Source organism: Medicago truncatula, chromosome 1, assembly GCF_003473485.1.
Source record: "Medicago truncatula cultivar Jemalong A17 chromosome 1, MtrunA17r5.0-ANR, whole genome shotgun sequence".
Lineage (NCBI taxonomy): Eukaryota > Viridiplantae > Streptophyta > Magnoliopsida > Fabales > Fabaceae > Medicago > Medicago truncatula.
In genome coordinates this window covers 40,411,115-40,435,234 of record NC_053042.1, presented here as the reverse complement: position 1 = coordinate 40,435,234, position 24,120 = coordinate 40,411,115, and the positions used below count along the sequence as shown (strand labels likewise).

The 24,120-nt window shown below is 33.4% G+C and overlaps 2 protein-coding genes across 2 annotated transcripts; one reads left to right on the top strand and one right to left on the bottom strand.

Moving 5' to 3' along the window:
* Positions 1-12,408: 12,408 nt before the first annotated feature.
* Positions 12,409-14,307, top strand: LOC25484677 (CAP-Gly domain-containing linker protein 1). Its single transcript, XM_013613575.3, has one exon. It carries the CDS (start codon positions 12,409-12,411, stop codon positions 14,305-14,307), a length of 1,899 nt encoding a protein of 632 aa, XP_013469029.1.
* A 2,550-nt stretch (positions 14,308-16,857) lies between these two features.
* Positions 16,858-19,353, bottom strand: LOC11405609 (gibberellin receptor GID1C). The gene is made up of 2 exons (XM_003590995.4): positions 19,072-19,353; positions 16,858-18,534 (listed from the first exon to the last, which is right to left on the bottom strand). The coding sequence occupies exons 1-2, from the start codon at positions 19,108-19,110 to the stop codon at positions 17,536-17,538; spliced, it is 1,038 nt and encodes a 345-aa protein (XP_003591043.1). The 5' UTR covers positions 19,111-19,353; the 3' UTR covers positions 16,858-17,535.
* Positions 19,354-24,120: the final 4,767 nt, after the last annotated feature.

Below are 24,120 nucleotides of genomic sequence, written 5' to 3'. Positions count from 1 at the left end.
ACCTCCATTTTACTCATACACCTCTATTTTCTTAATTATTCATAATCTTTTATTTTCAATAACTTCACAAAAATACTTTGCTCTCCTAAATTGTCAAAAGAGTAAACCCTCATTTGAGTCCCTGAAAGTGTACCTCGCTATCAGACACGTCCTTAAATCAAGAAAACGAACCAAAAACTTCCTCAATGTCTGTTCCGTTAGTCATACAAGTCCAAAACGTTAAACTTCTGTTAAATGTAATGATGTGTCATTTAGTTTGGCCATGTCAGATGCTTACATGGATGTCCATGTTGGTGAAGGACGAAACTGATAACAAAACCCCTTTGAACTTCTGGAAAAAGAAGAAGAAACTCAAATCTTCATCTTCTTCCTCCATTCCAAGATTAGAATCACACGGATTTTTCTCAAATCTCACATCTCAAAAATCAATATTTTTCATTTTTCTAAGATTTCAACCAACAAACTAAAGATTGGTGTAGAAATCTTCAAAAATATTTTCTTTCATTGGACTTCGCAATAGAAAAGGAAATCAATAAACACCACAATCACATACACGACGAAGAAAATGAAGAACCCTACATATGAGAGTTGATGTTGTTGGTTTTCAGAAAGAAGATAATGATGTTGTTGTTGATGTTGTTGATGTTTAGTTTTGAGAAAGATGATGATGGTTCGATTTCTTGATCCAGGGACATGTTTGATAGCGAGGTACACTTTCAGGGACCCAAATGAAAGTTTACTCTTTTGTTTCTGGTACCAAAAATGGAGCTTGGTGGGGGTTTGAAAATGAGGGTTTTGTGGATTTGAGCTGACTGAAGGAACTACCGTCCCCCCATTCACTCACCCATCTTCATTTCTAAATTGAATTTCGGATTAGAGGTTTACTTGTTTTCTGTTTGTTTTAGAAGCTTTTAGGTTTTTTTTTCTTTCTCATTTCAGCTTCAAATTTGCGTTTGCTTTTTCAACAGATTTGTCTCCTTTCTGTTGTTACAACAATTCATCATGCAATTCAGACATGGGTTGAGATTTTTACTTATTTCAAATGTGGCTGAAGTGAATTTAGGGTTGGTTATTATGTCATTTCTTATCTAGTTTAAGTTGTCTTATGAGAAATAAAGAGCTTCCAATTAGTGCCCTCTCATGTTGTAATGTTGTGGTGTGTTAAAATTGGAATTTTGCTTCTATTTTTTATTCTTCTTTTCACAATTGATTTCAATTGTTTCTTTTGTTGTTAATTTTTTGGGGTTTTTTTAAAATCTTTCTTCAATTTGGTTTGAGTTTTGAGAAAATTTAGAATTTTTTATGTTGATGATGATCTTGAGTTGTTGGCTTGTGGATTTTGAGTTGGAGATGAAGATGAAAATAAGGAGGAGGAATCAATTTCGATTTTGATTTTTTGGGTTATTTGTATGAATATGAAAAATTCTGGGCAGAGATGTTGTACAAAATGAGTTTATGAGTTGTGTTGGAGAAGATGAAGTAATTGGAGGTGTTGGAGAAGATGAAAACAAGAACATAATTTTGGTCATTTTGGTCCCTCGTCTACGTGGAAAGCCAATATAACAGCTGAAGTGGCATGTGTAACGGACACATCAGCACCGTTAGCATCAAGTTAACGTTTTGGATGCATTTGACTAACGGAACAGACATTGAGGGAGTTTTTAGTTCGTTTTCTTGATTCAGGGACGTGGTTGATAGCGAGGTACACTTTCAGGGACCTAAATGAGTGTTTACTCTTGTCAAAAATACCATTTACTACATAAAATCAACTAACCCATCAATTCAACCACGTAAAAATAATAAACAAATAAATTCAAAATATTACTAATATCACATAATAATAATAATAATAATAATAATAATAATAATAATAATAATAATAATAATAATAATAATAATAATCATCGGGATGTTATATCAATTATTTAATCACATTTTGTGCCTTTTGATTGTTTGTTGAATTAAATTGCTAACAATATGCCTCTTTCAATTACATTGATTATTTGTTGAATTACATCACAGACATAGTATGCCCCTTTCAATTTTGCAATAAATAATAATAATAATAATAATAATAATAATAATAAAACCTATATTTTATTCCCACATGGATTATAATTAAATTAAAACAATAAACAATGATATATTTTAACTACTTTTTATTGATCCTCTAAAAAAAACTTATTTTTTATCGCTTTTAAAAAACTATTTTTTTATTAAACTTAAATTATAAAATTAAAAGAGACGGGTTATATTACGATGTCAAAAGAGACGGGTTATATTATAATATCCATCAAGCAATGATCCCATAACCTTGCCGATTTGATGACCGGTTTGGTTTTTAAAACATTTATATGTCATCTTAAGACTATAAAAATAAAGAAATAATAATATGTGCTCAAATAAAAAATAAAAAACGACTTAAATCAAAAATTGAAAATGTAAACGTGTCACATCAATGGGGGCTCCACCCGTAGGGACGTTGTTTTTCAAATGGTCTTCAACCCTCCATACAAGTCAAACCGAAAAAAATAAAAAATTTGCTTATTCACTTATGGATTCAGTGGGCAGGCTACTAGACAATGAGAATTGGATTAAGAAGCTTGTTATTAGTATACTAAAAGTCACATTCGGTCCTTATAAAGTGACTTCAATTGTATCTTCTGTGCTCAGTCGCAACGTCAATTGCCTTCAACTTCAAAACGATGATTTGAAAATTTTTGATACAAGGGTTACTTTTCCAAGCTGGATTCCAACATCTCATTCCTTGACAAAACTGGTTTTAAGGCTGGGATTTCTTTTAGTTGTTAGGGACGATATTTTGCTGCCAAGCTTGAAAAAACTGCAGCTATCATTTGTAAGACTTGCAAATGAAAAACCAGCTCAAAATTTGTTCAATGGCTGCCCTGTCCTAGAGGAAACGACAATATATAAGTGTTGCTGGAGGTTCATAAACAACATGTGGATTGGAATCTCCAACATGTTGATTCGTGCTCATTATTATGTGATATAAATTTGAGTATGTGAAATTTGTTGGAATCTTATTGTTTGTGCTTAAACTTCCTAGTTGTTATGTGTCAAAATGATTATGTTGAGGTTTTAACTTAAAATGATTGTCAGTGAATTCATGATTATATGATATAAATGGTGTTGAGTTATGTTGGTGATGATAATTCATGCATTGGGTGTTGATAAATGTGTTGTTGTGGTTAAATTGTTATGTTTAGGTGGGAAATTGATTGGGTGAAATTTGAATTTTTGAGTTAAAAGCAAATTTAAAAACTTTTGAGGAATAAGTCATTTTGATGAGTAAAATTAAGTTGATTACGGTGGGATTAATGTATAAGTGATTATGTGACATTAGTGTGATGATTTGGGTGTGTTTGAGATTGATTTAAAACCTTTGAAGGACTTAAAATGGTGGAAAACACACTTTTGAAAAGCTGATTTTTGGACCTGATGCTATCAAAATCGTGTCACGATTTTGCTGGCAGAATTTTCAGGGCTTTCTAGTCATAAAATTGTGACACGATTTCCAAAATCGTGACACGATTCTGTGAACCCTTTTCTTGATATTTCACCCTTTTTCACCCCTTTCCGATCCAAACTGGGTTTCTCACTCACCATAAAATAATATGCCAATTTTTTTACTGGTGTTTTTGGTAAACAATAAGGGCTGATTTTGATTATTGCAAGCAGAATCAAACCATAAATTCTAGGACATGTTGTGCATTTGTTTTTAAGAAAAAGAGTTTGCGTTCATCAAGTTCATAGGTTGCTTTATGAACAGGACGAGACCGTATGACGTCTTTCGACAGAAAAAGGTTTTAAAGTAAAAAAGAAACGCAGTAAATGCAAAATAAAAGACTAAAAGTTAAAACTGCAGAAACTTAAAGAAAGATTAATTGCATTGCATTAAAAATAAAGGTGGTTCGACAAATCCTTTACATACATTATGTATAACTCTTTTCTCTCGTGCTAGTACTTCGAGTGTTGTAGAATTTCTATAAGTGATTTGCGACCCATTTTTCCTATGGAAAACTACTATTTAGATAGCAAAATAACTGAAAAAAGCCTAACTCCACGGTCAACACTTCTTCCATTTGGACAACCACTTGTCTCCCACACGTTTTCCTTGAGGAAACTGCTTCTCTTCGAAATTCGAAATTTTCCCGCCTCAATAGGAATTGATTGGCTTCGACGGGCTTGCACCCTGACTCCCGTCTTGTCGAACTCTATGGGTTTAAATCCTTTCGCGTTAAGTTCACATCTCGTCGAACTCTTTAAGTTGTAGGAAAAAGACTTCGATTCATGCAAAGATAAAAGTCAACTAATGTTGACTACATTAAATGAGCTTGTTGAAATTATAGGCTAACCCCTATATAAAACATTTGTTTTATAGAACTATATAATATATTTGATTAACATTTACCAAGAATTTTCTTGAGTATATAAATTGATTAAGTTTCAAGAATAATTTAAAAAGGGTCACAATTCAAACCCTCTCTTTCTTGCGACGTTTATTTCTACTTCAAAAATAATTTAGACAAAATAATGTAAGTCATACAAAAATGCATGTGTTAGCAGTCACGTGACAAGATTCTCTTTCACGTCAGTGCCTCATGTGTGATTAAGTTGTTGGAGAACCAAAATAGATGAATCTCAAATTACAAGGATATAATTTGTAATTTTATTTTTATAAGGCTATTTCCAGACTTCACGTAAATTAAATGGACTATTTCAACAATTAACCCCCTATTTTTCTTTGAATGGTCACACTCTCGAATCTGGAACAAAAGTTGATGGGAAATTTATTGGTATTGTATAGTATATTTGAGCCTTTTATACGAGCGGTACTTTTTCGGCTCCCTCTGTTATCATGGTTTTTGGGTGCCAAGCCATTAATTGGACTTGAACCTTTTGACCGTTGATATTCTCTATTTTTTCTTGGGAAGGGCAAAATTGAGAAAAAAACCCTTAGATTCTAAGTTCGGGGGTCGTTTTCGCTACGGGAAGGTGTTAGGCACCCGGAGCGATTATGGTACTCCATAAGAGCCGCTCTCCTAAGTTTATTTCTACGCTTTAGTTTTATTGCTTATTTTTGTAAAAAAGAAGGTATGATTAGTGAAGAATGGGGGTGAGAAGAAGTAGAATTTGATTTTATTTCGGCTTGGATGAGTTTTGACTCATTGCCTACGTACCGTTTTACGGGATCAAAACCGGCGTAGTTCTTGCTAAAAGACTTGTTGTTTTTTTTTTGTTTTAATTGTTTGATTTTAAGTTTTGAAAATGGTTTTGAAGAAGGAGATTGAGAGGCCTCAAGGGCATAAGATTTGGAAAGTGTGAGGTGGAATTAGTCATTTTGCAAAAATAAAGTCCAAGGAGGATTAAGGTTTATTGAAAGTTTTACTTAAGAAAATAAAGGGGAAAATAAGGAGTTTTGACTCCATTTTATTTTCAAAAAGGTTTTCAAGTGTTATTTGCATGTTTTGGAAAAAAGTTGATTTTTACCTAAGTGTTAAAACCTAAACATTCGTCTAATCATGCAATCCTAGCCGTATATCTACACATACAATCCTAGGCATACATCTAGGGTGAGTGTGTGCGTGCCGGTGCGTCATAGTGTCCATAGTCCATATTACAAAAATTGCCTAAATACATTCTATGGCCCCTTTGCCAAGCTACAAACCAATGATAACAAATTACATCATTAAATGGATTAAAACTTGCAAAAAATGAATACTAAACTAAAGGAAGTGAAGGAGATAGTGGTGACATGGAGAAATGCTCATGAAATGAATGGAACAAAAGAAGTGAGATGATTAGTAAAATAAAGCATAGAATAAGAGAAATGCACAAAAAGTATTAAGAGGAAAGACATAAAAGAGACTAATAAAGTGACAAAATGTGCATGAAAGTGGTTATAGAATTCTAGTACATGCATGAACCCTAATTCCTTCATTATGACAAATTTTAGAGGTCTTGTTTGGTGTCGAAATGAGGGAAAATAGGACACATTTTATGCTAGAATTTATAGCACACTTTCACAATATTTTGGCACTTCATTAACTAGTAAAAGTGCATGTTAATTGCAAAGCAAAGAGGGAAGTAAAAAAACACTATACACAAGCAGCAACTTGCACCCATAACCAGTGATAATTCATCACAAAAATTGCATCTTAAGAACTCATATCGCATGCCAACATTTTCATGAGGAATATACTACTAAAATGCACAAAATTATGCCTAAGCGCTCTAATTAACCAAGAAATATCACATACTCTCTTTTATCATTTTAAAACCATTGAGAAGCATCAAAAAGGCATGAAAATTTATCAAGAAATATGTGATAATTTTTGGAGATTTTTTAGAGCAAATTTAAGCATGCAGAGGTTCAAACAGCAAAGAAACATGGTGCAAATAGCAAAAAAACAGCAAAAATTGAAAATAATAGGCCCAAACCAAAATCAGAAAGTCTGGAAGCACAGGAAGCGTTAGATTGATCTGAAGGCTGAGAATGAGAGAGTAAAACCGAAAATAAACCGGACCGGTTCAAGTCTCTATATATAGAGGTGAAATCCGGTTTTTTCATTTTGATACTCCTCTTTCTCTTTCTTCTCTCCTTTAGAGAGAGAAGCTCCACCTTCTCTCTAACTTTCCGGTCATCTTCTCTGGTTGGCATGGCTTTTCCGGCGCGGCGGACGGCGGTGGCGCCTCCGCGCCGGAGTTCGAAACTGCTCCGATTCAAATTTTTTTTACGTTTTTAAACATCCTTTTTTATGTATTACTCGAATCCGAGCTTAGATTTTTCAAAAGAGCTTTGAATCGGAGTAGATCTAAACTTGAACCTTGACGAAAAAAACTTGAGAAAACGGAAGGGGAAAGAGGGAGAACGACGGCGGTTACCTCACGGTTGCGGTGACTCTTGGCTTGGCGTTATTGCTTCGTGTTCGTTGCGTTCTTCACGTTCTTGCTGTTTCGCGTTCTTCGCGGTTGCTTCAGCTTCTGTTGCTTCGCGTTCTTCGCGGTGGCTTCAGCTTCTGTTGCTTCGCGTTCTTGCTGCTTCTGTACAGATTCGGTTTTCCCTTTCTTCTTCTCGGATTCGCACACCTTTCGTGATCGTGCTTGAGTCCGGTGACGGATTCGCACTCGTATTGCGAAAGGAACAAATCGATGATGATGATTCTCTGACGAATCTTCTGAGATTTGCAGAAGTTTCAATGAATTTTGATGATTTTGTTATGAATTTGTGTGTTAGGGTTTGATGAATTTTTCTCTGTTCTTGGTGATTCTCTTTTCTTTGATCTAACAGAATGGAGAGAGAAAGTTTTTGATCTGTTTGTGATGTGGCACTGTGTGAATGGAATCCCTGAAAAAATCTGACACTGTTTCCCTTTTATATGCTGCCATGTGTACCTGAACCAATAAAAAGTGACATCTGGACTGGACTAAAATTTGTGCGAAAATTTGGACCAAAATGCCCTTTGGGGCGTTTCTGCAAAAAAAATGATAATAAAAGGACTGAAATGCAATTTTTAGAAACTTTTGGACTTAAATGTAATTTTAAAAATAAAATTGGACTAAAAAAACAAATTTGATAAAACGTAAAGCGAAACAAAAATAAAATTAACAAAACGGACTAAAACGAACCAATGGCCTAAATGAGGTACTTCAAAGTAACCTCTCTATGCCAAAATTTTGTGTGAAATGACCAAAATGCCCCTAGGGCTAAAAATGACCTAAACAGATTCAAATTGGCTTGACACTGACTCAGATGCAAACTTGAGATGAAATGTTAAAAATGAATTTGAAAAGACTCAGGGACAGTCACAAGGATGAAAATGGGTCCCACTGCAGGAAATGACCAAAATACCCTTCTGTATGACTTTTTTGCAAATTTTGAAATAAACTGAGGTAAAAACAATGTAATGATTCAGAGACACTTTTGAATGACTTACAAGACAAGTAAAGACATTTCAAAAGGTTTTATGCAAGAAAAACACAGGTAAAATTGTGATTGAAAATACTGCGAGGCAGAGACAATTTGAACTATGCAGTTGAAATTTGATAATTGACAAAGTTTGAAATGAAATTGGGCCCAGTATTTTTAGGTCCAAAAACAGGGTATAACACCCTCAATGTCTCTTAGGTCCCTTAAAAATTTTAGGAGATAACTCTTAAATGATGTTTTCATAAAGGAAAATGTTAACTTGTGCCTTTAGGGCAGAAGTTAAGAAACTAAATGTAGAAGTTTTTTTATTAAAAGTTGTGCATTCAATGTCTTGAAAGTTTCAAAAATTATCATTTCAATATAAAATTTATTTGTTAATTCTATTTTAAACTCCTTAACTTGGTTAACATGACCAAAATTACGAAGAAGCTCTGACTTATTTAATTTTTTGACCAAAATTTGCAATTTCATTCTGAGTAAGCATATACTCACGTGTCAAATTTTGTTCCCTAATTTTGCTGACATGGTTATAACATCATAAGAAACTTCATCAGAAAATTATGTAGTTTGAAATATGGATGAATTAATTATGAATTGTTTAATACACTCATAATTATGGGAAACAAAAAAAATTCAAAATTTTCCACAATATTTGAGCACAAATAAATCTACCTTGAGTAATGCTCAGAAGACTCTCTTTTGAACACACTCTCTAATACTCACTCTATTATTAATAATTCTGGATCTACACTTTGAAAATAGAACCCAAATAAAGTGATGAGACATACATTGATTTCATCCAATAAAATAGTAAGTGTTAAAGAGAAGGGTTAAATATATTTTTAGTCCCTATAAATATATCAACTTTTCATTTTAGTCCCTCTAAAAATTTCCTTCAACTTTTAGTCCCTATAAAATTTCCAATCACTACTTTTGGTCCCTATTTTTAAGTTAATTTTAGTATTTTTTTTTTTAATGAAATTGTGCAGATATGTGTAGAATATTGTAAAAATATTTCTAAAAAATAATTAGAATTTTTTAACAAAACATAAATAAAATATGAATTTTTAAGCTGCAAAAATATAAAAATTCATATTAAATTCAGGTTTTCTTAGATTTTTTTTTTTTTTGAGTGATTCTTATAATATTATGAATGTTTAAGGGACCAAAAGTTCAAGGGAAATTTTAGAGGGATTAAAACTAAAAGTTGATATATTTATAGGGGATCAAAAACATATGGTGACAACTAGGGTACCCATGGAAGAATGGTGGGTAATTTACCCGAACCAATACACATTAGCCACATAAGCACATTTTTAAGTGGTATCCATGAACTATCTTGACCCCACCAACAAATTGCTCATTTTCATTGATTGGTGAATATATTACCCACTATTCTTCAAAGGTAATCTAGAAAAAACCAAAACATATTTAACCCTAAAAAAATGTACAAAAGTGAGTGTTACTAACCTTCAACGTTTACCTTTTCCATCCATCACACACATATCGACGCTAAAACAATTTTTATATTTGAAAATTGTCGTATCAAAACATTACACTCAACTTCACTCCTTGTTAGAAGCCTGAAACTGTCCAATGTTGCATTGTTGCACACCCGCTATATTGACCGCCTCCTCTTTCTATATCTTCACCAAGTTTTGTTGCATCTTCTATTGGATTTGGTCGATGCTAGTCCATTTCCCTTCGTCGTTAGCCCCTAACACTCACTTCTTTTGGTCCTTTTTTTGAGTTCATACAACCCATCCATTAATGCAAATTATCTCGTGTTACATTTATCACTAGTCTAATTTCGACCTCTTTCCATTGTTTATCATTCCTCCTCTTCCATATACGCCATAGTGATAGTGCTATGAAAAATGTATTCAATTGATTTAGTGACAGCCAGGGGCGGATCTCTTTGAAGATCCCCAGGTGCCACTGCACCCCCCAGATTTTATATAAATTTCATATTATGCTACATATTTCAACAAATGCGTATTCTTTTTTTATTCAAAAAACAAGGTCCTGGTGGGTATCGGAACTAGCATCCCCCAGGTATCAAACAAGCAATTTTGCCACCACACCAGTTAACAATATTGAACATTTTTTGAAACTGTTTAATATATATTCTTCAAATATTTGACACCCAAAAAAAAAAACTCAAGATCCGCCACTGGTGACAGCAGTTCCATGAGATCAAAAAATAGGGAAATAAAATCATCCAAAAAGACACTCTTTCATTCATATCTCTTACGCTTTTCTACAGCCAAAAACACATGCAAACATTCTCATAGTTGCTCTCACAAAAGACACATTTATTCCTACAATGCACCCCCTCTTTATTGAAGTCTTTATCTAGTAGGTAACACTCCTATTGCTGCCTTCCAAATAAAAATCTTCATTCTTTTAGGTATTTGCAATCCCTTTAACCTTCTTGTATTCACTATGTTCAGCAAGTGCTGTAAATTCAAATCGACTAAATTTCCAACTCACTGTGTCTTCTTGAAAATAGTTTGTTTGCTAAAAAAAAAATAAATCAAAACTTTATATGGAAAACTGTATATTTATATATTTTTTGAGTTTTGCGTAAAAAAAATTGACAAATTATTTTTTAATACAAAATCTCTATTTATAAATTCTTTAACATGTGCTCCTAAGACACATATTGATAGATAGATGTATTTTTGAACAACAAAATTCTTGTTCTGATTAAATTTTATGGAAAAAATATTATATCCCAGCGAAAAATGGGCAGTCACGTGTCTGTCTTTTCACTTTTTTTTATTAAGGTAACATGTGTAAATTACAAACACTATTTTATATGAAATTTTGATTAAAATTATACGTACAAATATTCATGACTATTAAATTGTAAAAAACCCTGTTTATATTTTTCATTGACAACAATAATTTAACAAATATAACATTAATAATTTTCTTTTTTATCAACACAAAGAATATAACATTAATATAGGAAAAAAATTAAAGGTATAATTGAAATAATAAAAAAAATTAAGCCCTTAATCCGCTATCCCCTTTATATATATATATGCAATATTTTTCCTATTGTATTGGGATAGTCCTATTATAATGTGGTTTATTTTTGTAATTAAGAATATAAATAATATTATTAGAGGATAAATTAGTAAATAAAATAAGGGTCTTGCTAATGAGTGTTTGTAGGGCACTCTTTAACACTTCAATTTCTAAAGCATTGAATGCACAATTTTTCATAAAATTTTACTATTTAAAGTCCTTAAAGAGTGCTCTTAGGGCACTCGATAGCATTTTCCATAAAATAATTTAAATGAAGGGTAAAAAAATAAGAAAAAAGACAACTCAAGCTCGAGTATTTTCTTTATATATAACTATCATTAAGACGGACACTCTGTGGTCGTCTGTCTCATATTCTTATTGGGCTAATACGTATAAATTATGAACAATTATTTTCATAAAATTTTGATTAAAACCATTTTGATTTTGATTAAAATTATACCTATAAATAATAGATATTTTACCCTTTCATATTATACAAACTATATTTATATTTTTCGATGATACCAACAATATAACAAATATAATATTTTCCCCCTAAAAAAACAAAATAACATCTTTCAAAAAATATAATATAAATTCTTATTTTTTTTAATGACATCAACAAAATAACATTCTAAACACTAATTTATAAGCATAAGCACAAATCGCAATAAGAAGATGGTACATACGAGCTCCTCTAAACCATAATAATAATAATAAGGAAATGTTAACAAGTGCTCCAAGGGCATTGTTTAAGCATTTAAAAGTAGCAACTTTTACATTGAAAATTGTACGGATATAACTTTAACAAGTGTTTGACTTATATTTTCAAGGCATAATTTCTTTTTGAGTTCCTTAAACAATGTCCTTAGGACACTTGTTAACGAGTACCCCACACATTCTTTAAACACTTTAAATGAAGTTTTTTATGAAAAATTGTGTATTTAATGCATTGAAAATTATAATAGTTGACGTTTTGAAAGAAATAATTGTTAAACTTAGGATCTTTAAATAGTGCCCTAGAGACGGTCGTTAACAAAACCCTAAATTAAATTCTAAAAACAAACAAAAAGGATAAATTAAAATTGGAGTGAAAAAGGAAAACACCCGTTGGGCGTATGTAAGCGTTACACTTGCAGATTGCAGTCTCACGTGACCAACAAAAGCAAGCCATCATTTCATTTTGAAACTTACGATAAATATTGAAAAATACACACACAGTGACACTTCACACTACTATATTTATACATCACTATTGCTTTAGGGTTTTGGTCCCCAAATTTTGAATTCGAAATTGTAGCCAAACACACCATAGCACAAATCAATATTCGAAATTCCCATTTACCTATCTCATTCTCATTCCTTCATTTCACTCCACAAAAAAACCCTAATTCCCATTTTCACTCATTTCACAATCAAATATGGCCAAAAAGAAAGGAACAAATACCCAATCTCAAACCCTAGACCACAAAACCTTAACCCCACAACCACCACCATCCACCAATGATGACCCTTCTGTTCAGATTCAAAATCTCAAGAATCTCAACAACGTTCTTCTCAAAGAAACCACCAATCACAGAAACCGCATTCAGTTACTTCTCAAAGCTAACCACGCCGCCATGGATGTTGAAGACAAAAATCTCGCCTTGGACCTTCAAAACGATGTTTTCTTTGTTTTTGTTAAGACCCAGATCACTGAATTAGGGTTTCTCTTTGAAAAGATCGTTGAAGAGAAAAATGAGATTGAGTATGAGGTTTCTGTTCAAAGGGAGAAGATGAAGGATTTAGGGTTATGTCTAGAGAGTGAGGAGAGGAATGTTGAGAAGATGAGGTTGGATGCACGGAAACTGTTTGATGAAAAGGCTGAGAGAGAAAGTAAGGTTGAGGAGCTTGAGAAGGATAGGGATTTGGCTGTGAAGAAGTCGATTGAGTCGGTGAAGGTGATTGATGAGTTGAAGGAGAAGATTGATTTGGTGGTGAAGGAGAAGAATGATGCTGAGGGTGTGAATAGTACTCAGGACGTCAAGATTTCCAATCTTGGACTTGAGTTGCAGCAGCTTAATGAGGTTTTGAAGAGCTCGCGGAATGAAGAGGCTGTGATGCGTGGGAAGATTCGTGAAATGGAGGAAACTATTGAGGTTGCTCTGGAGAAGGAAAGGGAAATGATGGTGGAAAATAGTAAATTGGTTGGAGAGAAGAAGGAGATGGAGAAGAGTATTGAGAATTTGACTGAGGGGAGGGATACTGTTTATAGGACCCTGGATATGGTTAAGAGAGAATTAGAGAATAGGCAGCGTGAGGTTGATGAGGCGAGAAGAGCTAGAGATGAGGTTGAGAAGGTTAAAGTTGGCTATGAGAATGAAGTCGTCAAGTTGCAAGGTGAAATAAGTGTACTAAACGGTGCTGTGGAGGAGTGGGAAATTTTCGCTAGAGAGTCTGGAGAGAAAAACAATGGATTACTCTCTCAGGTTAATCATTATAGGAATGCTATTGATGAAGTGAAGTCTATGAATGAGCTCAACAGTAAGAAGTTTGATGAGGAGAAAAAGAAAGTGGAGAATTTGCAATCACAAGTTGTGGAAATGGAGGAAAAGATTGAGCTATTACTCTCTCAAGTTCAATGTTATAAGAATGCTGTTGAAGAAGTGGAGCTTGAGAGGGATAACATCAGAAAGGGATATGATGAAGAGAAAAACAAAGTAGAGGATTTGGAGGCACGTGTTACTGAATTGAAGCTTAAGCAGGATACCATCATGAAAAGATATGATGAGGCAACAAATAAGGTGGAGAATTTGGAGTTGCAAGTTGTGGGACTGAAGGAAAAAATTGAGAATGCTGAAGCTGAGTTGGTCAAGGTGAGTAGCGAGAAAGAGAAGATGAACGAAACAAACAAGGAGCTAGGAAGCCGCATAGATGTTTTGATTAACGAAAAGGATGCTACACATAGTAGCCTCATTGCAGCTCAACGAGAGTGCAAAGATTTGAGAGCTAAGTTTGAGTCTTCTAGCATCAATTCAAAGCAGGCTTTGGAATTGTTGAAGAGAACTGTTGCACACGTGTCTAAGGAAAGCGTGGAAGTGATTCCTCGCGGTGAGAAGAAGCATGAGGAAGAAATTCAGTATTTTGCTGAAGAACTTGAGGCAATAAAGAAAGCATTCAAGGCTAAGGATGAGCTGGTGGATGATATGAAGAAACAAGTTGCATCACTGCAGAAATCTGCGTCTGATGCACATAAAGGTAAGAACTTGTGGGCCGGATTATCCTCTGCTGCTACTATTTGTGCTTTTGCCTTGACTGCATATGTTGCTAAAGGACGCTGAAATGTTGTCCTGTTTATCTTCTATTATGAGTTTTTGTAATAGGATCAAGATAATCCCTTGGTTGAGCTAAACCATCTTTGCTCTTTTTTAATGAATTACTTTTATCCAAAGTCTTTACTTAGTCTATTATATTGATCGAAAAAACTTGTGGAAATGTGGCGGCTAGCTATTATAAAATGAACTATATGCTGTTTGGTCTTAACATCTGTTTGATGTCTGGTATGTTTCAAGATGATAATTGGATAGAAGCAATAAGAAATTCTAATAGTTGCTACTTGCTAGACCACATGATTCTGCCGTTTCAGCCATGGGAAATGCAATTATCAGAAATATTCTTTCCTTAGTTTTGTCTTGATAAAAACTTTCTGCCTTTTTTGTTTTCTCTGCGTTTCTAATTCATTTAAGTGATGACTGATGAGTGATGACAAGTTGAACTGTTGTGTCCATATTGATAGCAAATAGTGTAACATCTTTAGGCGGTCTGGAAATGTTTGGCATTTTGTGAATATGAATTACTTTGGTTTGGAAACAAATGTTGGTTAGTTCTAGGGTGTACAAGTGAAAGTGATATAGGTTTTTTGGCACCATTTGATCACCATGCAACCTGCACCCTAAAACTTTCTACCCTCCGCACCTATTTTCCCATATCCTTGTTACTTGGTAGTAGGCCTCTCAGGTGTTGTTCTGTTCATTTTTCACCCTGTGGTCACCACAACTTTGCCTTCCCAGCCACCCATTCCATTTTTGCACAACCATGATACACAACAAATGCTATCTCTATCTCTCTACTCTTCTATGAATTCACACCACCCACACCCATTTGAAATGGGTCATTTCCACCACCATTGTCTCTGTCATTGCTTAGGATCGCCGCAAATCAACATGTTTGTTCAGGAGTCAGGATCAAACATACTCAATACCTATCGATGTTGTCGGTTTTTATGTTTGTTGAACTCGTACAATATTCATATATGCTAAGAACCGAGTAGTAATAACTAAGAACGTGAGATGAAAAGCACTAGTGTCTATAAAACGTTTTGCATTCCTTGTAAAGAGTTATCGTTAAATATTTTGTTCTAACATAATAATTTTTGTTTGCTTATATTACTATGATTTATTTGATGATATTTTAGCATTCATAACGAAGATATCAAAAGACTAAAAACGTTGTTTATCTTGCGGTTTCTTTATTTTCAGTACTGCTACTGATGTAAATACTAAATAAGATCGTAGTAACAATAGTATTATAACTGGCATATTATGGCTGGTATATGCAACTTTAGCTTAATGCAACAGTGTCTAGAACCATATTTTAATGAATGGTCCAGCTTTCAAAAGAAAGGAAAAAAGATCGTCGGTGGTCCTTGCTTATAATTGTGGGGGGATATACTTGTTGGAGAGACAAAAGAAGCTCGAATTTATGTGGGATTTACTCTTACGAAAGAGACAAATATAGTATCTTCTGCCATCTCATAACATCTAAATTAATCAAATTCCTTTTTCTAATTAAATATTTACTTTTTTATCTAAACTTTTAAGATAACTTTTCTGGGGCTCCAAAATTTGACTAGTATGTGTCAAATAATATAACATGAATAATGCTAACAATAACTTTTTGACACTTTCATCAAAATCTATTCTATCTGTTACGATATGGTGGACCTCATGTGAAGAGTTTTAACCAAAAAAAAATGTCAGAATACAGTGGAATGCTACCGCTCCTCAATTGATTGTAATTGCACTGAGGTGATGTTAAGTATTTTGACCTAAATCCACTGCAATTACAGCACTGAATTTGCATTTGTAGAGGATTCAATGTGACAGTTACGTGGCCTCACAAGTGACAGTTTCTCTCCTTTACTTCCTCCGACATCTCTCTTCATCATCGCTATCTTTTAATCTTACTCTCTTCATTTTTAGAAGTAATAATAATGAAGAGAAAGAGTAGCATTAGATAGAGAATGGAGAGCGATGTACATCGCAGATGATTCAAGTTGAAAAGTAAAAGGGGTAGGGGGAAAGAAGTGGAGAGAGCAACAAGAGATGGGAAAAGGGAGAGGTGGTGGGGCAAAAGAACATTAGGAAAAGATAAGAGAGATGCATCCATAATATACTACATAATATATAATTAAGGTTATTGGAGGATGTAATTGACTTAACTATCGTACGTAAGCTTGCATTGACTGAAGCACAAGTATGTTGTCAACTTCTAATTGAAATTAACGTCATGATTAATATGACCGACTGTTTTTTTTTTCCACAAAGATTGACTTAAGAATTTTAATAATTTTGGAAACCAAACATAAATATATTTTTTTTGGTAGAAAACCAAACATAAAAATAATTTAATATTCGTTTGATTATGATTTTAAAAGATTTGAAAACTTTTTTATCTCGTGGTATTCAAACCAACTACATAACTTAACCTTGATGTCAATATCAGCTACAATATTAAACAGATATTGGTTATCAACTTATCATTGACATTCAGATTTCAGATATTAAGCATCTTAGAGTAAATATCCAACCTTGTGTGGCATAGGAAGACCCTGAAAAATATCTTATCCATACATAAAAAAAAAACACAATACAAACCCTACCATTACAGCTAAAAGTAAAAAGAAAAACCTATTTACATTTGCAAAGACGTCCATTGCCAAACAAGGAGGTCAACTGGAGACATGAGAACGTAAAATTAGCTATATAGAGAAAAGATGAACAGTAGTAAAAGCACATAAACTAAGATAGCACAGACGTATATATAATCAAACAGCACCAACATATATGATTGATGCTTTCCCTATCATAGTTCCAAAATTAGTTATATATATAACACTTGCCATACAAGGGCAAGCCCCACTGATTGGCCATCAAAAGGTCAGAAAGCCCAGAAATAGAACAATATCTTCCTCTCCTCTTTTTGGCTGAAAGTCAAAGTGGGTAATCATAACTTTAGTGGTTCCCATAAACATGGCCATAGCTCCCCCTTTTTTGTCCTAAAAAGCTTTCACCCATCCGCAACACCCAATTTCCTGATGGGGTGGGTGCTCCAGAAAACATATTATATCTATATGCTGATTACATTACACCAATCTCACAGACACAATTAATATCATATAAGTTCCTAATCAGGGGAGCAAAGTCCTACATTAAAACAAGTTAATAAGTGGCATAGCTATTTCCTACACAATCTTTCTAAAACCCCCTTCTTGTGTAGCAAAAGTTAAGCTATGAACAGTCAGAGTTGACAAAATGTTTTATCTCATCCATGACAACAGAGAAGTGCTCATTATTTGGTAGCAAGTAAAACCCGACCGTGGCTTGCTCGAGGAATAGCAACTTCACATTTTGTCCAGCTTTCTCAAGACCTTTGGCATATCCCAATTGCCAATCCTGAACAAGATCCAAACCAGCAACCACAACAAGACTCTTAGGAAAAGCAACTCCTTCAAGGCTTCGACCCTTTGGACCAAAAGGGTTACACGCGTGATGATCTCTGTCTTCCCCTTCGGGAAGAAAAGCCCTCCAATACCAATCTCTATCTTTCACTCTGACAAAATATCTCCCATCAAGACGCTTTTCGGATTCTGTTCTTTCTTCCCCGCCAAACAAAGGGTTGAGTAGTATATTCCCCAACACTGGAATTCCAGAGTCCAAAGCTTTCAAGGCAACATGGTGCACAATGTTTCCGCCAGAGCTATCACCAACCATGTAGATATGAACCTTGCTATCCTTTTTACTCTGCAGCCATGTTCTAGAGTTAACCCATTTAACAGCTTTCCACCCATCTTCATAAGCACAAGGATACCTATTTTCAGGCGCACGCCTATAATTCACAGAGACAACAACAGCATTACAAATACCAACCAATCGACGACACAATGTATCATAAATAGCACTGTTAGCCGAAGAATGTGCAAAACTTCCACCATGGAAGAACATGACAACAGGAAGAACCTCAGCGGTAACAGGCTTCTCAAGGTCAACAATGTTCACATGTTGTTCTTCTCCTTCAACAGGACGGTAGATTCGAGTAAGGAGATTGGTTTCCCGATCAACAATAACATCAAAAGAGAAAACTCCATCCACAGGATTTGCATTAGCCGGAACTTTCCGATCAAGAAACTCTGCCAAGTCACGGTTGAAAGTTCCATCAGGACGACGGAGAAGATTGTATGCTAACTTAAAATTGGAGATCAAAACCCACATGTTCAATGGAACCACCATCTGCATCAAATTTTATCTATTTATTTATTCAAATTAACAAAAAATCTGTTACAATCAGAAACTAGCTACAAAAGGTGTCATTTTTATATCCAAAATGAAAGTTTAAACCAAACCCATTAATTTAGAGAAATTAAGAAAACCAAACCCTAAACATTGACAAAGTCTAAGATAGAAACAGGAAAATGAACCAACCAACATAAAAAAACTATTAAATCAGACATCAATCCATAAAAATATTAAAAAATGAAAAGCCCAAAACTATTTATTACACTAATGAAATCTATAAACAACAGTGATTATTATTTTATTAATAAGAAATTACAAAAACAAAGTCGATTATTTTATCATACCAACCAAACAACCAAAGAAAAAGACTAACAAAAGAACAAAAAAATCAAGGGCGAAAAAGGAAAGAAATAAACATCGTACGGTTCCTTAAATTTGTATGAAACAAAAAACAATAAATCTAATCCAACAGAAACATAGTATAGTATGAAGAATGAAGTTAGTTAGTTAGTTAGTTACTGTTAATGTTACCTTTGAATCATTGGGGTTGAGTTGGTTACTTCCAGCCATTGGATTGATTTTGTTGAGTGCAGATCGGTAAAAAAGGTTTATTGAAGATCAAAAACGTTGTTGAAAGTAGAAATCCATCAAGAAAGAAGAAGCATTTGAAGATCCAAAGGTGAATGAAGGAGAAGAGAAGAGTGGTGAAGGATAAGAAAAGGTGCGCACTGTAGAAAATGCTAAAGTAAAACAGGAATGAAGGGAAAGAAATGGCCAATCACACCGCAACATAGCCACAACCAACCACAACCCAAATACACACCGTTACGTGGGTCCCACTTCCCAATCACTTCATTTAATCCTTTTATTTTTTCTTTTTTCAATTATATGCTATACCAACACATAATGACTCATATGATTTTGTTTAGAGCTGGTTACTCAGCTTTTAAGGTCTTCTTAATCGTTTGTCGAGATGTAAGATTTGTCATATTTCTCACAAGATGAATTATGAGCAAGTTATATATAACCTAAATGATTTTATTTTAAATTGACTTAAGTTTAAAGTCTTCTTAATGATTTCTGAAGATGTAAGATGTGATACATTTTTTATAAGGTCATATTTTTTATTAGATGAATTATGTAGTAGATTCTTATGTAAGGTTTTTGATCTTAAATTGTCTTTGTCTAATCTTATTTTTCAATAAAAGAGAATATTGAAAAATCTATTATAGTATGGGGAGCTGGTTCAAGTCCCTACAAAAACATTTTTAGAGCACCAGAAGTTTTTTTTTTTTTTTTTTTTTGAGGGAAGAGTACTAGAAGTTAACTTGTTATTATCAAACAAATTCGAAAGAGGAATGTTAAGAGGACATTTTTCAACACACAATTTATAACGTACTTTATTTTATCATGTAAAATTTACATGTATCCTACAAAATTATGTCGGTCTCATGTAAATTTGATGGAGCCCAATAAATTTTAACAAACAAAAAAAACCATGTTGAAAAGTGTGTTGCTAACATTATTCAATTCAAAATTCAATTTAAGGAGAACATGAAAGTCAAAACAAAAAACGTAAAAAGAATATCTATGTTAAAGTGTGAACACTACTATATGCTTGTTGCCTGGCAAACACAACCTCAAAATTGTTGCAACTTCTAAGAATAAATATACAATCATTTATAATAGAAACATATTCTAATCTATTTGGCTTATCAAAGTGAATGCCATCCACCATTTTTATACTATCTAATTCAAAAATCACATTTGTTATATCCACTATTGGAGCAATATTGTAGTTGGAAACATGGCTCCATCTACATTGTATTTAAAAAAGCCAAGAGTTCTCATCCAAATTAAAGAAATTAACATGGTTTCAAACTTAAAGAGGGATCGGATTAGTGGTGCATTTTAAGCAAATGTAGCATTGTTACTTATGTCGACAAATTGTGGTATGGCAAGTTGCAACAACCCAACCACATGATAAATCATACTAACATGTAGTAAATTGGTAGCTTTTTATTAGGGTTACAAAAATTAAGACTATAATAAATAAAAACTGCAGTGATGATAATGGTAAAAATATCAAGGTGAATGGAGGAAACAAAAAAGAAAGGAGGCTTGGTTGCAGCCTTGGACGTTACGTTCTGCATTAATATTGGCATCATATTATACTATCATCTTAAAATATATTTTTTTGGCAAGTGTCAATTTGCAAATAGTAGCCATAATCAAGAGACGAGCCGACTACAATTTTGTTTGGTTGTGGATTAATTTAATTAGGCCGTGTCTCCTATTATAATACCATATAGTGATATAGATTTGTTTTCTTGTATTTTGGTAAACATAACAAAAAAAAAAAAAAAGGTTCTCTTTATATAAATAAAAAAGGAACAAAAAAACATTTTAAAACGCACTGGTCTCCTAGAAAAATAACTCAATAGTTTACATAACAGGTTGACCAGTTAATAATCCATTAGCCTCCAAAAAAAAAACGCACTGCTTGACCAGTTTATTTGTCTATTTTTCTTTTGAAAGAGCAAATATATTTTAAGAGGTTAAAGGATGTCTGGTTAGTATGGATTATTTTTAGATGACATTCAACGATAATCCTTTACTTCACCATTTTATAGCAATTATTTTAAGATTAAATTACAATAGTGGAGTGAGATGTAAAATTGAAGAGTTCTCATTTTAGTTGGTTTACACCTATAATCGTACTAAGATTCATAAAAAGAAATATTGTCTTAGAACACTAAATCAGACACTTAACTGAATAAAATCATTTTTTATACAAAAGTTTTTTTTTTTTTTTTATTCTTTAAACTGTGTCGTTATGGACAATGATCTTCTAAAGTGAGTTGAGTATAAAATGAAAAAATCAATTGTTATTGTAACAAATTCATGATTTGTTACCTACATTATCTACCTTTAATTTATTAAAAAACGGTTGATGTTGTCCACTTAACCACTTTATACTCTAAAGTGAGTTGCTTATTTTAGAGGAGCCGGATCCGTCGGTTATAGCATTTTTTTTTTTTTTTTTATATAAAGAAATTGATACGATTCAGGTGGCTAAAGAAAACAATATGCGAGCATCTACATCTATCAGACCAAAAAACTACAAGAGAGCATTCTTGTCTCACATTCCTACCACTATCAGACCAAAACAGTAGAAGCCTCGATGCTATTCATCCTTAATGTTTCACATTTGCTCCTCAAGCATACAATACATTGAAACATGATCATGCTCAACAATGATCCTTGATGACATGGAAACCGGAAAAAAGAAAAAAAATGCAGCAGTCTATTATAAAATTTGTTTATTATTACATTTACTTAGTCAAGCCACCAATAATTTTACACTAAAAACATAATGAATAACACCACTCACTCCTCATCATTCATCAATGCAAAGCCTATGTCAAAACAGTCAACTTGTCCCAAGTCACTAATATTTGAACACTATCTTATATTATCTTCTCAAAAGACTAATAAATTTCTAAAAGGGACAGAGATCTCATGAAAGATATGGAAAAAAAATCTCATGTCACCGAATAATCATCTACTATTCTCAAGTCATATCCACTAATGTCACAATGCAAATGCCACTTTGGGGGCCTATTTGTTTTATATTGTCCAATATTTATATTGATTGCTCCTTTATTTGATAGTATATTAGTATCGTGGTAACTAATAAAAATAGTATGTAATAAAAGATAAAGAGTTGGTAAAAAGAAAATAAGACTGATAAATTCTAGATTAGACAAGATGTGTAGAAAGTAAAAGATTTATTTACATCAGAAAAAGTAGCTTCTTAAAAGGAATGGATATAATCTAAAAACAACTTGAGGAAAAAGGCTTTCCTCACTTTTTAATACAGGTACCTTTACCCCCTAATTAGCCTTGTATGCCATTATTCATACCCCTTTTTCAGCTTCAAATCCTCTCATAACACTTTTCAAATTTAACACCAAAACAATCATCTGCCTTGTCCTTCTCAAAATTATTGAAATCTGGATAAGCATGATCAATGACCTCTGGATTAGAAATATCTGCGTAATCGTCATCTTCATAGTTTTCTGGTTGTCTCACTCTCTTCCTTCCAACATTGTTTGAGGATTGTGACTCCGTTGGTCTGGACACAGGAACATAGCCATCCTTGCTCTCTTCATCTATATGTTGCTTAGCAACTCCATTAGGACATGTTCTCATATATGAAGGATTTATATGCACAAAAGTATGTGCAACTCCATTAGGCTGGTTTTGGTGGAACTTGCATCGGAGACACTTTTGAGGCACCAAATGGTACAGATGATGGGGCAGTCTGATAATTATAAGCAAGAACTACAAATGATTTCTTACATCTCTGACAGATTGTGGCCTTTCTAAAATCATATATGTAGACCTGGAAAATGAAATTGCAATGTGTGCAAATTGTCATGAATTCCCAATATGCATTTGGAACTTGATTTGCTGCAAACACATTTCAGACATAGAGAGTTTGTTGAGTGCAGCATTGTGAACCTCACAAACAGTAAGGATCTGAGCAATGTTTTCAACATCAGCATACAGCTTTTTGGCCTTGTTAGCAAACTTCAGTGCCTCTACAAATTCACCAATTTGCATCTTAGTTTCCGCCAGTTGCTTTACCCTCACAGCCTCGTCTTTGTTGCACTCCATTAGTGAATTGATGTCAAAGATCAAATCTCCTCAGTTTCCTCAAGCAGCAATTTGTGTTCCGCTCCACCTAATTGACACAAACCAAGCAAAGATAAAATTAAGCCAACACATCACTCTCTATGAAACATTTACACGGACATGGGCACCAAATTATACGACAATGACACATAGACATAAGTAATCATTAAAAAAAACAGAAATACTTGAATGAAATCACGTGTGTTGTAGTCATGTCAGTGCTCTATAGTCACCACTATATGATGCATTACTATTACTAACATAATAGATAACATTGTAAACATGTTTATATACACGATTCATTCAAACACAAGAAAACGCTGCAGCATAACAATCAAGTCAATTCTAGGCTAGCACGCATGAAACATGAATTTCATTGAGAAATTTAAACAAATAGCATAGTAGTCAATATCGGATAGCGGTGAGTAGCAACCGACCTCAAAAGTGGGATAGTGTATAGTGGTATGATCTATGAAGCCCGGATACGAGATACGATACTGCATCGATACGGAAAAATTTCAAAAATCAAGATACGATACGGCTGAGATACGTTAATAAAAAAAATTATATATATAAATGTACAATATAATTATACCATTGTTTTAATATGAAAATATATTAACAAACAACATAAATCAATCATAGGCTCGTAGGACATCAACATAAATATAAATAATATTGACGATTAAGAGAGTGATTGTTAGCCAATTACATACACAATATATCCCAAAAAGAGCATATCAGTGTTATATTATATCCAAAAGGAACATTGTTAGTGTTATACTATATCGATCTAAAAAAGAAACACTATATTCAAAAAAGAACACATCACTACTCAAGAGTTAAGTTATTTTAGTTAACATTAATTGGGAAGTATCG